Source organism: Canis aureus, chromosome 33, assembly GCF_053574225.1.
Source record: "Canis aureus isolate CA01 chromosome 33, VMU_Caureus_v.1.0, whole genome shotgun sequence".
Lineage (NCBI taxonomy): Eukaryota > Metazoa > Chordata > Mammalia > Carnivora > Canidae > Canis > Canis aureus.
The window spans coordinates 100,867-115,511 of NC_135643.1; the positions used below are offsets into that span (position 1 = coordinate 100,867).

Consider the following 14,645-nt stretch of genomic DNA (forward strand, 5'->3'; position numbering starts at 1 on the left):
GAGAGAGAGGCAGAGACACAGGCAGAGGGAGAAGCAGGCTCCATGCACCGGGAGCCCGACGTGGGATTCGATCCCGGGTCTCCAGGATCGCGCCCTGGGCCAAAGGCAGGCGCCAAACCGCTGCGCCACCCAGGGATCTTTTTTTTTTTTTTTTTTTTTTAATTTTTATTTATTTATGATAGGCACACAGTGAGAGAGAGAGAGGCAGAGACACAGGCAGAGGGAGAAGCAGGCTCCATGCACCGGGAGCCTGACGTAGGGTGAGGTTTAGGCCTGGGGTCAGTGTTAGGGTTAAGCCTAAGGGTTAGGGTTCAGGTTTAGGCCTCAGGGTTAGGCCTCAGGGTTAGGTTAGGGTTAGGCCTCAGGATTAGGCCTAGTGTTAGTCCTCATGGTTAGGCCTTAGGGTTAGTTTTTGGCCTAGGGTCAGGGTTAGAGTTAGGCCTTAGTGTTACGGTATAGGCTTAGGCCACAGGGTTAGGCCTCAGGGTTAGGCCTAGGGGTTAGGCCTAGGGGTTAGGCCTCGGGGTTAGGCCTAGGGGTTAGGTCTCAGGGTTAGGCCTCAGGGTTAGGGTTTAGGGTTAGCCCTCATGTTTAGGTTTAGGGGTTAGCTGGAGGGGTTAGGGTTAGTGGTTAGTCTTAGGGTTTATGGTTATTATGAGGGTTTAGGTTTAGAGTTAGGGTTAGCCCTGGGGTCAGTGTTAGCATTAGGACTAAGGGTTAGGGTTTAGGTTTAGGCCTCAGGGTTAAGCCCCAGGGTTAGGCCTTAGGGTTAGGCCTCAGGTTTAGGCCTCAGGGTTAGGTTTAGGACTCAGGGTTAGGGTAAGAGTTAGGTCTAGGGTTAGGATTTAGGTTTAGGCCTCGGGGTTACGGTTATGGGTTAGAGTCAGTGTCAGGCCTCAGGGTTAGGGGTTAGGACTCAGGGTTAGGGTTAGGGTTAGGCCTCATGTTTAGGCCTCAGGTTTAAGTGTTAGGCCTCAGGGTTAGAGTTAGGGATAGACCTTAGGGTTAGGCCTCTGTGTTAGGGTTAGCGTCAGGGTTAGGTTCAGGGTTATGCCTCAGGGTTATGCCTCAGTGTTAGGCCTCTGGTTTAGGGGTCAGGGTTAGGGTCAGTGTCAGGGTTAGGCCTCATCCTACATTTCCTGTGCGGATCTCTACAAAAAAAGACAGAGCCAGCTACTTGGGTCATGAGGCATCAGAGGCTTTCCACCCCACTGGGCTTCCATGTTATGACAGATCAAGCAACTTAAACAGTCTGCGGGGACACACAAGGTTCTCCTTGCAGCACAGCAGACATGGCAAGAGAATGGCATCATGTCAAGTGCCAATGGCGTTGAATGGCTGAATCACTGTGGCAGGCAGCCCCATTGATGGAGTACTACGAGGACCTCTACGGACACAGCTCATGACCCGTTAGGCCAACAATGATCTGATGTGTTCTGGCACATGACACCTTAGAGATAAACATAGAGAATGGCTTCATCCCACCCTTCCTTTTGTCTTAAATCACCCACTTTACTGTGATCTTTTGTGAGGCCTGCAGACACTGGGGTCAGTGTTATCATTAGGACTAAGGGTTAGAGTTAGATTTATGCCTCAGGGTTAGGATTTAGGGTTAGGCCGAGAGGTTAGGGTTGGGGTTAGGCCATTGGGTCAGGGTTAGGATTAAGGTAAGGTGTGAAGGTTAGTGTTAGGGTTAGGCCTCACAGTTAGGGTTGTGGTTAAGCCTCAGGGTTAGGGATTAGTTTTAGGCCTCAGGGTTAGGGTTTAGGGTTAGGTCTCATGGTTAGGTTTAGGGGTTAGCCAGAGGCATTAGTGTTAGGGGTTAGTCCTAGGGGTTATGGTTATGATTAGGGTTTAGGGTTAGGGTTAAGGTTAGCACTGGGGTCAGTGTTAGCATTAGGACTAAGGGTTAGGGTTTAGGTTGAGGCCTCAGGGTTAGGCCTCAGGGTTAGGCCTTAGGTTTAGGTTTAGGGTTAGGCCTCTGGCTTAGGCCCCAGGGTTAGGCCTTAGGGTTCGGCCTCAGATTTAGGCCTCAGGATTAGGTTTAGGACTCAGGGTTAGGGTAAGACTTAGGCCTCAGGATTAGGATTTAAGTTTAGGCCTCAGGGTTACAGTTATGGGTTAGGGTCAGTGTTAGGCCTCAGGGTTAGGGGTTAGGACTCAGTGTTAGGGTTAGGGTTAGGCCTCAGGTTGAAGGGTTAGGACTCAGGGTTACAGTTAGGGTTTGCCCTTAGAGTTAGGCCTCAGATTTAGGGTTAGGGTCTGGGTTAGGGTCAGGGATAGGCCTCAGGGTTAGGGTTAGGGTTAGGGTTAGGGATAATCCTCAGGGTTAAGCCTCAGGGATAGGGTAAGGGTTAAGCCTCAGTGTTAGGGTCAGGGTTAGAGTAAGGGTTAGGGTCAGGGTTAGGCCTCAGGGTTAGCCTCAGGGATAGGGTCAGGATTAGGCCTCAGGGTTAGGGATCAGGGTTAGGAAATGTCATGCTTAGGCCTTATCCTACATTCCCTGTGCGGATCTCTACAAAAATGACAGAACCAGCTGCTTGGGTCAGGAGGCATCAGAGGGCTTCCACCCAAACTGGACTTCCAGTATATGGCAGATCTAGAAACTTAAACAGTCTGTGGGGACACCCAAGGTGCTCCTTGCAGCACAGCAGACATGGCAAGAGAATGCCATCATGTCAAGTGCCAAGGGGCTTCAATGGCTGAATCACTGTGTCAGATGGCCCCATTGATGGAGTACTACGAGGACCTCTATGGACACAGCTCATGACCCGTTGGGCCTACAATGATCTGATGTGTTCTGGTCATGACACTTTAGAGATAAACATAGAGAATGGCTTCATCCCACCCTTCTTTTTGTCTTACATCACCCACTTTAGTGTGATCTTTTGTGAGGCCTGCAGACGTTGTGCAACGACAGTTGAGCTGCGTTCTACACAGGATACCTGGGGTGCGTGGGTGAAATAAGGAAAATGGTAGTGAAACGCAAAGACACTCATTGCTCTGAGTGAAAAAAACAAACCACCCCCACTCCTCAAGAGCAAGAAATCTATTCTGCACCTTTCCAACTTAAGAGAACAGTGTCTTATCACCTCAGATGTAGCTGGAGGTTAGGGGTGGAGGTTCAGGTCTCTTTGCATTTGGGCCTGTGGGGCACTAGTGTGGAAACACTACGCGAGGGCCCCAGGTTTCTCTACATGTTTGTGTGGGGGCCATCCCTCTGTGGAGAACCCTCTTCCCATTCTCACCTCAGATCAGCAGTGCTCCTTGTTTGCTTGGTGCACCTGATCATTGTCTAGGGAGTTAGAAAAGTTGAAGCTGGGATCCCTGGCTGGTGCAGCGGTTTAGCGCCTGCCTTTGGCCCAGGGCGGGATCCTGGAGACCTGGGATCGAATCCCATGTCGGGCTCCCGGTGCATGGAGCCTGCTTCTCCCTCTGCCTATGTCTCTTCCTTTCTCTCTCTCTCTCTCTGTGATTATCATAAATAAATAAAAATTAAAAAAAAAGAAGAGTTGAAGCCACAGAACATCTCCTCCAAGATGCAAGGCATCTCCTCCAAGGGTGCAGCTCTGCAAATACAGTGCCCTGTATGTACAAGGCCAAGAGACATTAGGGTACTCTCTCCACAACACAAGGGGACATCCCCTTTAGAAATCGTATTCTCTGCTTCACATCACAGGGGCAGCTGAGGGACATCTGGCAAGGAGAAGCCAGATGAAAGACACTCCTGCGCTCATGACTTACATACTTGAAGTTGAGCTTGACCCTCAGCACTCACCTTCTCATCTTGCCTGCTATGACCTGGCGTCTGAACACCAAAGATGTGTCAGGCTTCCAAACCGTGGCAGCTGGTTTCTGCCCAGGAAGGGCATGTTCCTCTCCTCTATCCCCTCTATACACACACACACACACACACACACACACAGTCTCCAACACACACACCTCTTACACATACACAAACTGATACACACTCAATGAGGGCTAAACAGGTGCGAGCCCCCTCAGCTGAGATTACAGTGTGGTCTGCTCTCCATTGGCCTCCCCCAAGGTGCCTTGTGGTACCTGTTGAAGTCTCCTGCACATAACCAGAAGCTTTGGAAAGAGGGCCGAACTGACGTCCATAGCGGCATGAACATCTCTCTTTCTGGACTCTCCTAAGCCCAGAGCCACTGAAAGTAGGGCAACAGCAACAGAAGGTCTTGTTCTCCTGACCGGCTCCAGTTAAGTGTGCTGGAAAGAGGGACATTGTTCAATGCAGCTTCCTGGTTACCAGAGTTCTAAATCCGTAACACGCTTGTCCCCAAGGAAGTGACGTCACTTTTTCAAGATTCCAGCCCGTGGGCCCCTCCCTTCAGTCAGACCTATCCAGAGCCCCTTCTTGGCATATGACTGCTTGCCCCACGTTATCTCGTTAACTTTACATCCTCAGCCAAAAATATCATAGCCACAACTCTCTGAAAATGCAAAGAAGGTCCTATTTTTCTGGACACGGAGCTGAATTCAGACCTTTCTTTCTGTGCTTGGCTTCGCAGATCTGTGACCTATCTAACCCACCGTGTCTCTCATATAGTTCATAGGTTCCCAACTTGCACAGTGATAGAAGAATCAGAATCTTCTTCCTAGGGACATCATCGGGGGTCTATGAATGATATCTGCAATGCACGTGAGCTGGTGCCCTGCGTATCTGAGGTGCAAATTTTCAGGATGGTGGATTGACATGAAGAGGTGAGATGTGACATGGAGTACCAGTTAAAGTGGCCTGGGTTCCACTGTTTTCACTTGACCTCCGGCCTCATTTCAATGGGGACACCATGATGAGGTGGGAATGCTCTAAGATGCAGACATGGTGATCTTCTGTAGTCAAACCATCCAATTTTTCCTGTTCTATTTTGAATGAGACAGAGGTGCCTCTTTCTGGGCTCTGGGGGTCACAGCCTTCACCATGGCTCCCAGCGATAATGGCCTGTGGCATAAATATCCCTGTGTCACCCTGAGGTGCTTCATGACTGGTTCCTGAGCAACACAATACATCCAACTCAATGGCATGTCACATCTAATTTCCAAATTGATGTATGTTTAAGGTTAGGGTTAGGCCTCAAGTTTAGGGTGAGGGTTAGGCCTCAGGGTTAGGGTTAGGGGCTAGGCTGAGGGGTTAGGGTTAGGGGTTACACCTAGGGGTTAGGTTTAGGGTTAGGGTTTAGGTTTAGGATTAGTGTGAGGCTGGGGGTCAGTTTTAGGGTTAAGCCTAAGGGTTAGGGTTTAGGTTTAGGCCTTCGGGTTAGGCCTCAGGGTTAGGGTTAGGGTTATGCCTCAAGGTTAGGCCTCAGGATTAGGCCTCAGTGTTAGGCTTCAGGGTTAGTCCTAAGGGTTAGTTTTAGGCCTAGGGTCAGGGTTAGGGTTAGGCTTCAGGGTTATGGTTTAGGGTTAGGCCTCAGGGTTAGACCTAGGGGTTAGGCCTCAGGGTTAGGCTCAGGGTTGGGGTTCATTTTAGGGTTAGGTTTAGAGTTAGGGTCAGGGTTAGGGTTAGGGTTAGTCTCAGGGTCAAGGTTAGGGTCAGGGTCAGGGTTAGGGTTAGAGTTATGCACCAGGGTTAGGGTTAGGGTAAGGGGTTAGGGTTAGGGTTAGGGTTATGGCTCAGGGTTAGGGTTAGGTTTATGCCTCAGGGTTAGGATTTAGGGTTAGGTCAAGGCGTTAGTGTTGGTGTTAGGCCTTGGGTCAGGGTTCGGATTAAGGTAAGGTGTTAAGGTTAGTGTTAGGGTTAGGCCTCACGGTTAGGGTTATGTTTAGGCCTCAGGGTTAGGGGTTAGGTTTAGGCCCCATGGTTACGCCTTTGGGTTAGGTCTCAGGTTTATGTCTCAGGATATGGTTTAAGACTCAGGGTTAGGGTAAGAGTTAGGCCTCCGGGTTAATATTTAGGTTTAGACCTCAGGGTTATGGTTTGGGTTAGGGTCAGTGTAAGGCCTCAGGGTTAGGGGTTAAGACTCAGTGTTAGGGTTAGGGTTAGGCCTCAGGGTTTGGGTAAGAGTTATGCCTCAGGGTTAGGGTTTAGGGTTAGGCCGACGGGTTAGGGTTGGGTTTAGACCTTGGGGTCAGGGTTAGGATTAAGTAAGGTATTAAGGTTAATGTTAGGGTGTGGCCTCACAGTTAGGGTTATGGTTAGGCCTCAGGGTTAGGGGTTAGATTTAGGCCTCAGGGTTAGGGTTTAGGGTTAGGCAACATGGTTAGGTTTAGGGGTTAACCAGAGGGGTTAGGGTTATGGATTAGTCCTAGGGGTTATGGTTATGTTTAGGGTTTAGGGTTAGGGTTAGGGTTAGGGTTACCACTGGGGTTAGTGTTAGGATTAGGACTAAGGGTTAGGGTTGAGGTTTAGGCCTCAGGGTTAGGCCTCAGTGTTAGGCTTAGGTTTTGAGTTAGGGAGGGGCCTCAGGCCTAGGCCCCAGGATTAGGCCTTAGGTTTAGGCCTCAGGGTTAGTTTTAGGACTCAGGGTTAGGGTAAGAGTCAGCCTCAGGGTTAGGATTTATGTTTAGGCCTCGGAGTTACGGTTTCGGGTTAGGGTCAGTGTTAGGCCTCAGGGTGATGGGTTAGGACTCAGTGTTAGGGATAGGGTTAGGCCTCAGGGTTAGGGGTTAAGCCTCAGGGTTAGAGTTAGGGTTAGGCCTTAGGGTTAGTCCTCAGAGTTACGGTTAGGGTCTGGGTTAGGGTCAGGGTTAGGCCTCAGGGTTAAGCCTGAGTTAGGCCGAGGGTTTAGGGTTAGTCTTAAGCCTCACGGTAAGGCCTCAGGGTTAGGCCTCAGGGTTAGGCCTCAGGGATAGGCCTCAGGGATAGGCCTTAGGGTTAGATTTAGGCCTCAGGGTGATGGTTAGGGTTAGGCTTCAGGGTTAGGGTTTAGGTTTAGGCCTCAGGGTTAGGCCAAGTTTTTTGGCCTCAATGTTAGGGGTTAGGGTTAGGGTTAGGCTTCAGGGTTAGGGGTTTAGGTTAGGCCTCAGGGTTAGGTCTCACGGTTAGGGTTAGGTTTAGGGTTAGGGTTAGGGTTAGATTTAGGTTCAGGGTCAGGGTTAGGGTTAGGGTTATGGCAGTGTTAGGGTTAGGGTTAGGGCCAGGGTTAGGTTCAGGGTCAGAGTTAGGGTCAAGTTTAGGGTTAGGGTCAGTTTTAGGGTTAGGGTCAGGTTCAGGTTCAGGGTTAGGATCAGGGTCAGTGTTATTGTTAAGGTTAGGGTTAGGCCTCAGGGTTAGTGGTTAGGGTTAGGCCTCAGGGTTAGGGTTAGTGTTCTGCCTCAGGTTTAGGGATTAGGTTTAGCCCTCTGGGTTAAGGGTTAGGGTTAGTCCTCATGGTTAGGGTTAGGGGTTAGGCCTAGGGGTTAGAGTTAGGATTAGGGTTAAGGGTTAGGGTTAGGTTTAGGCCTCAGGTTTAAGCCTCAGCATTAGGCCTCAGTTTTAGGCCTCAGGGTTAGATTTAGGACTCAGGGTTAAGCCTAGGGTTTAGGCCCCAGGGTTGGGTCTCATGGTTAGTTTTAGGCCTCAGGGTTAGGGTTTAGGTTTAAGCCTCAGGGTCAGGAGTGGGGTTAGGCCTCATGGTTAGGGTTTAGTGTTAGGGTTAGTGTTAGGTCTGGGGCTTAGGGGTTATTGTTAGGCCCCAGGGTTAGGCCTCAGGGTTAGGGGTTAGGGTTAGGGTTAAGGTTAGGGTTCGGGTCAGGATCGGGGTCAGGGCCAGGGTCAGGGTCAGGGTTAGGTGTATGGTTTGGCCTCAGGGATAGGGTTTAGATTTAGGCCTCAGTGTTAGGCCTAGGGGTTAGGCCTCAGGGTTAGGGTTAGGCCTTAGCGTTAGGCCTCAGAGTTAGACTTCAGGGTTAGGTTTAGGCCTTAGGGTTAGGGTTAGGCCTCAGGGATAGGGTTTTATTTTTAGGCCTCATTGTTAAGCCTAGGGCTTAAGCCTCAGGGTTAGGGGTTAGGGTTAGGGTTAGGCCTCAGAGTTTGGGATTAGGGTTAGGGTTAGGCCTCAGGGTTAGGGTTATTATTAGGGTTAGGTTTAGGGTCAGGGTCAGATTTCAGTTTAGGGTCAGGGTTAGGTTTAGGGTGGGTTAGGGTCAGGGTTAGAGTTAGAGTCAGGTTCAGGGTTAGGGTGAGGGTTAGGGTCAGGATTAGGGGTAGGGTCATGGTCAGGGTTAGGGTTAGGGTCATGGTCAGGGTTAGGGTTAGGGTCAGGGTTAGGTTTAGTGTTAGGGCAAGGGTTTGAGTTAGGCTTCGGGGTTAAGGTTAGCATAAGAGGTTAGGTTACGTTTAGGGTTCAGGCCTCAGGTTTAGGGTTAGGGTCAGGCCTCAGTGTTAGCGGTGAGAGTTAGGCCTCAGGGTTAGGATTAGGGGTTAGGCCTCATGGTTTGCGTTAAGAATTAGACCTCAGGGTTAGGTCTCAGGTTTAGGCCTCAGGGTTAGGACTCAGGGTTAGGCCTCAGGGTTAGGGTTAGGGTTAAGGCCGAGGGCTTACTGTTAGGGGTGAGGCCTAGGGGTTAGGATTAGGGTTAGGGTTTAGGGTAAGGGTGAGGGTTAGGCCTGCGTTCAGTGTTAGGGTTAAGCCTAAGGTTTAGGGTTTAGGTTTAGACCTCAGGGTTAGGATTCAGGGTTAGGCCTCAGGATTAGGCCTCAGTGTTAGCCCTTAGATTTAGGCCTTAGGGTTAGATTTAGGCCTCAGAGTTAGGGTTAGGGTTGGGATTCAGGGTTAGGTTTTAGGTTTAGGCCTCAGGGTTAGGCCTCAGGGTTAGGCCTCAGTGTTTGGGGTTACAGTTAGGGTTAGGGTTAGGCCTCAGGATTGGGGATTAGGTTTAGGCCTCGGGGTTAGGCCTCAGGTTTAGGGTTCGGGTTCGGTTTAGGGTTAGGGTTAGGTTTAGGGTCAGAGTCAAGGTTAGGGATAGGATCAGGGTTAGGTTTAGGGTTAGGGTTAGGGTTTGGGGGAGGGTCAGGTTTAGGTTTAGGCTCAGGGTCATGGTTAGGGTTAGGGTTAGGATTAGGCCTCAGGGTTAGCTTTAGGGTTAGGCTGAGGTGTTAGGCCTCGGGGTTAAGTTTAGGCCTCAGGGTTAGGGGTTAGGGTAAGGCTTCAGGGTTAGGGTTTATGTTTCGGCCTCAGGGTTAAGACTAGGAGTTAGGCGTCAGGGTTAGGGTTTAGAATTAGGGTTAGGGTTAGGCCTCAGGGTTAAGGTGAGGGTTAGGCCTCAGGCTTAGGACTCAGGGTTAGTCCTCAGGGTTAGGGTTAGGTTAGGCCTCAGTATTAGGGTTAATGCTTAAGCCTCAGGGTTTGAGTTGGGGGTTAGGCCTCAGGGTTAAGACTCAGGTTTAGGACTCAGGGTTAGTGTTTAGGTTTAGGCCTCAGGGTTAGGACTAAGAGTTAGGCCTCAGGGTTAGGGTTTAGGGTTAGGCCTCAGGGTAAGTCCTCAGGTTTAGGCCTCAGGGTTAGGTTTAAGACCCAGAGTTAATGTAACGGTTAGGCCTCAGGGTTAGGGTTTAGGTTTAGGGCTAATGGTTAGGCCTAGGGGTAGGCCTCAGGGTGAGACCTCAGGGTTAGGTTTAGGCCTCAGGTTTAGGGGTTAGGGTAAGGCTCAGGGTTAGGGCTAGGAGTTAGGCGTCAGGGTTAGGGTTTAGGGTTAGGGTTAGGGTTAGGCCTCAGGGTTAAGGTGAGGGTTAGGCCTCAGGCTTAGGCCTCAGGGTTAGTTCTCAGGGTTAGGGTTAGGGTAGGCCTCAGTATTAGGGTTATGTGTTAGGCCTCAGCGTTTGGGTTAAGGGTTAGGCCACAGGGTTCAGGTTATGGGTTAGGGTCAGGGTAAAGCCTCAGGGTTAGGTGTTAGGCCTCAGTGTTAGGGTTAGGTTTAGGCCTCATGGTTAGGGTGAGGCGTTAGCCCGATGGATTAGGGTTAGGGGTTAGGCCTGGGGGTTACGGTAGGATTAGGGTTTAGGGTTAGGTTTAGGGTTAGGCCTGGGGTCAGTGTTAGGATTAGGACGAACCGTTAGGGTTTAGGTTTTGGGTTACACCTCAGGGTTAGGCCTCAGGGTTAGGGTTTAGGTTTAGGCCTCAGGGGAGGCCTAGGCGTTAGGCCTCAGGGTTAGGGGTTAGGGTTAGTGTTAGGGTTAGGCCTCAGGGTTATGGGTTAGGTTAGGCCTCAGGGTTATGGGTTAGGGTTAGGCCTCAGGGTTAGGCCTCAGTTTTAGGGTAATGGTTAGGATTAGGTTTAGGGTTAGGATCAGAGTCAGTGTAAGGTTTAGGGTAGGGTTAGAGTTAGGGTCAGGGTTAGGTGTAGGGTCACGGTTAAGGTTAGGCTCAGGATCAGGGTTAGGGTTAAGCCTCAGGGTTAGGGGTCTGGGTTAGCGTTAGGGTCAGGGTTAAGCCTCAGGGTAAGTGTCAGGGTTAGGACCAGTGTTAGGGTTAGGGTTAGGCCTCAGGATTAGGCCTCAGGTTTAGGCTTCAGGGTTAGACCTCAGGGTGAGGTTTAGGCTTCAGGGTTATGGTTAGGTTTAGGCCTCAGAGTTAGGATTTAGGTTTAGCCCTCAAGGTTAGGCCTAGGCGTTAGGCCTCAGGTTTAGGTGTTAGGGTTAGGCCTCAGGTTAGGGATTAGGGTTAGGCCTCAGGGTTAGGGCTCACGGTAAGGCCAAAGGGTTAGGGTCCGGGTCAGGGTCAGGGTTTGGGTCAGGGTCAAGATAAGGGTCAGGGTCAGGGTAGCGTCAGGGTTAGGGTTAGGGTCATGGTTAGGGTTAGGGTCAGGGTCATGGTCAGGTTTTGGCTCAGGGTCAGGGTTATTGTTAGTGTTAGTGTTAGGGTTAGAGTTAGGCTTCAGTGTTAGGCTTAGGTTCAGGGTCAGTATTAGGGTCAGGGTCAGGGTTAGGGTCAAGGTTAGTGTTAGGGTCATGGTTAGGTTTAGTATAAGGGTCTGGGTTAGGGTCGGGGTCAGCGATAGGGTTAAGGTTAAGGTTAGGGTTAGGCTTAGGCTTCAGGGTTAGGGGTTAGTGTTAGTGTCAGGGTCAGGGTTAGGCCTCAGGGTAAGGCCTCAGGGTTAGGTCTCACGGTTAGGTTTAGGCCTCAGGGTTAGGGTTAGTGTTAGGCCTCAGATATAGGGTTTAGGTTTAGGCCTCAGTGTTAGGCCTAGGTGTTCAGACTCAGGGTTAGGGGTTAGGGTTAGGGTAGGCCTCAGGGTCTGGGGTTAAGGTAGGGTTAGGCCTCAGGGTTAGGTTTAAGCCTCAGGGTTGGTTTAGGGCTAGGCCTCAGGGATAGGGTTCAGGCCTCAGGGTTAGGGTTAGTGTTAGGGCTCAGGGATAGGTTTTAAGTTTAGGCCTCAGTGTTAGGCTTTGGGGTTAGGCCTCAGGGTTAGTGATTAGTGTTAGGGTTAGGCCTCAGGGTTTGGGGTTAGGGTTAGGGTTGGGCCTCAGTGTTAGGGTTAGAGTTAAGGTTAGGGTTAGGGTCAAAGTCAGAGTTAGGGTTAGGGTGAGGGTTATGTTTAGGCTTAGGGTTAGGGTTACTGTTAGGGTAAGGGGTTAGGATTAGGGTTAGGTTTCAGGCCTCAAGGTTAGGGTTAGGGTTATGCCTCAGTGTTAGCAGTTAGGGTTAGGCCTCAGGGTTAGGGGTTAGGTTTAGGCCTCAGGGTTAGGGGTTAGGGTTAGGTCTCAGGGTTAGGGTTAGGGGTTAGGCCAAGGGTTTAGGGTTAGGGAGTAGGCCTAGGGGTTGGGGTAAGGGTTAGGGTTTAGCGTCAGGGTTAGGGTTATGCCTGGAGTTTGTGTTATGGTTAGGCCTAAGGGTTAGGTGTCAGGGTTAGGGTCAGGGTCGTAGTTAGCCTCATCCTAGATTTCCTGTGCGGATCTCTACAAAAAAAGACAGAGCCAGCTACTTGGGTCAGGATTCAGAGGGCTCCCACCCAAACTGGGCTTCCAGGTATGACAGATCAAGCAACTTAAACAGCCTGTGGGGACACACAAGGTTCTCCTTGCAGCACAGCAGACATGGCAAGAGAATGGCATCATGTCAAGTGCCAAGGGCCTTGAATGGCTGAATCACTGTGGCAGACGGCCCCATTGATGGAGTACTACGAGGACCACTAAGGACATAGCTCATGACCCGTTGGACCTATAATGATCTGATGTATTCAGGCACATGACACCTTACAGATAAACATAGAGAATGGCTTCATCCCACTTTTCCTTTTGTCTTAAATCACCGTCTTCAGTGTGATCTTTTGTGAGGCCTGCAGACATTGTGCAACGACAGTGGTGCTGCATTCTACACAGGACACCTGGGGCACGTGTGTGAAATAAGGAAAATGGTAGTGAAACGCAAAGACACTCAGTGCTCTGAGTGAAAAAAAAACAAACCACTCCCACTCCTCAAAAGCATGAAATCTATTCTGCACCTTTCCAATCTAGGGGAACAGTGTCTTATCACCTCAGACACAGCCGGAGGTTAGGGGTGGATGCTCAGGTCTCTTTGCGTTTGGGCCTGTGTGGCACTCGTGTGGAAACACTACGGGAGGGCCCCAGGTTTATCTCCATGTTCGTTGGTGGCCATCTCTCTGTGGAGAACCCTCTTCCCATTCTCACCTCAGAACAGCACTGCTCCTTGTTTGCCTGGAGCACCCTATCATTGTCTAGGGAGTTAGAAGAGTTGAAGCCACAGAACATCTCCTCCAAGATCTCCTGGGTGCAGCTCTGCAAATACAGTGCCCCATATGTACAGGGCCAAGAGATATTAGGGTACTCCTTCCACAACACAACAAGGGAACATCCCCTTTAGAAATCGTGTTCTCGGCTTCACATCACAGGGGCAGCTGAGGGACATCTGGCAAGGAGAAGCCAGTTGAAAGACACTCTTGCGCTCATGACTTAACATACTTGTAGTTGAGCTTGGCCCTCAGCACTCATCTTCTCATCTTGCCTGCTATGACCTGGAGTCTGAACACCAAAGATGTGTCAGGCTTCCAAACCGTGGCAGCTGGTTTATACCCAGGAAGGGCATGTTCCTCTCCTCTATCCCCTCTACACACACACACACACACACACACACACATGCACAATCTCACATTAACACACCCTTTTACACATACACAAATGGACACACACCCAATGAGGGTGAAAGAGGTGCGAGCCCGCTCAGCTGAGATTACAGTGTGGTCTGCACTCCATTAGCCTCCCACAAGGTGCCTTGTGGTACCTGTTGAAGACTCCCACACATAACCAGAAGCTTTGGAAAGAGGGCCGAACTGACGTCCATAGCGGCATGAACATCTCTCTTTCTGGACTCTCCTAAGCCCAGAGCCACTGAAAGTAGGGCAACAGCAACAGAAGGTCTTGTTCTCCTGACCGGCTCCAGTTAAGTGCGCTGGAAAGAGGGACATTGTTCAACGCAGCTTCCTGGTTACCAGAGTTCTAAATCTGTTACACGCTTGTCCCCAAGGAAGTGACGTCTCGTGACGTCAATCTTTTTCAAGATTCCAGCCCTTGGGCCCCTCCCTTCAGTCAGACCTATCCAGAGCCCCTTTTTGGCATATGACTGCTTGCCCCACGTTATCTCGTTAACTTTACATCCGCAGCCAAAAATGCCATAGCCACAACTCTCTGAAAATGCAAGGAAGGTCCTACTTTTCTGGACACGGTGCTGAATTCAGAACTTTCTTTCTGTGCTTGCCTCTCAGGTCTGTGACCTATCTAACCCACCGTGTCTCATATAGTCCACAGGTTCCCAACTTGCACAATGATAGAAGAATCAGAATCTTCTTCTTAGGGACATCATCAGGGGTCTATGAATGACATCTGCAACGCACGTGAGCTGGTGCCCTGTGTATCTGAGGCGCAAATTTTCAGGATGGTGGATTGACATGAAGAGGTGAGATGTGGCATGGAGTACCAGTTGAAAGTGGCCTGGGTTCCACAGTTTTCACTTGACCTCCGGCCTCATTTCAATGGGGGCACCATGATGGGGTGGGAATGCTCTAAGATCAGACATAGTGATCTTCTGTAGTCAAACCGTCCAATTGTGTCCTGTTCTATTTTGAATGAGACAGAGGTGCCTCTTTCTGGGCTCTGGGGGTCACAGCCTTTACTATGGCTCCCAGCGATAATCACCTGTGGCATAAATATCCCTGTGTCACCCCGAGGTGCTTGGTGACGGTTCCTGACCAACACAATACATCCAACTCAATGGCATATCACATCTAATTTCCAATTGTTTAAGGTTAGGGTTAGGCCTCACGGTTACGGTTAGGGTTAGGCTTCAGGGTTAGGGTTAGGGTTAGGGATTTAGGTGAAGGTTAGATTAGGCTTCAGGGTTAGGGTTAGGGTTTGGCTTTAGGGTTAGGGTGAGGGTTAGGCCTGAGGTCAGTGTTAAGGTTAAGCCTAAGGGTTAGGGTTTAGGTTTAGGCCTCAGAGGTAAGCCTCAGGGTTAGGCCTCAGGGTTAGTGTTAGAGTTAGGCCTCAGCATTAGGCCTCAGGATTAGGCCTCAGTGTTTGGCCTCAGGGTTAGGCCTTAGGGTTAGGTTTAGACCAAGGGGTTAGGGTTAGGGTTAGGCTCAGGGTTAGGCTTCAGGTTTAGGCCTCAGGGTTAGGCCTAGGGGTTAGGCTTCAGGGTTAGGGGTTAGGTTTAGTGTTAGGGTTAGGCCTCAGGGTTACGGGTTAGGGTTAG

General features: G+C 50.4%; 1 protein-coding gene across 7 annotated transcripts in view; it reads right to left on the reverse strand.

The window, feature by feature from the left end:
• Positions 1-13,464, reverse strand: part of LOC144304052 (uncharacterized) — a 30,086-nt gene extending 16,622 nt beyond the window's left edge. For 3 of the 7 annotated variants that reach the window (XM_077882484.1, XM_077882483.1, XM_077882481.1), the window contains exons 1-3: positions 13,179-13,462; positions 12,569-12,676; positions 4,063-4,230 (exon numbers count right to left, since the gene is read on the reverse strand). In XM_077882484.1, coding sequence (XP_077738610.1) covers positions 4,063-4,122 — 60 coding nt within the window. In that variant the 5' untranslated portion in view covers positions 4,123-4,230; positions 12,569-12,676; positions 13,179-13,462. Of the gene's footprint in view, positions 1-3,248; positions 3,470-4,062; positions 4,231-12,568; positions 12,677-13,178 lie in introns of all 7 variants that reach the window. The other 4 variants (XR_013371040.1, XR_013371039.1, XR_013371041.1 and 1 more) reach the window with 4 other exon arrangements.
• Between the last annotated feature and the right edge of the window lie 1,181 nt (positions 13,465-14,645).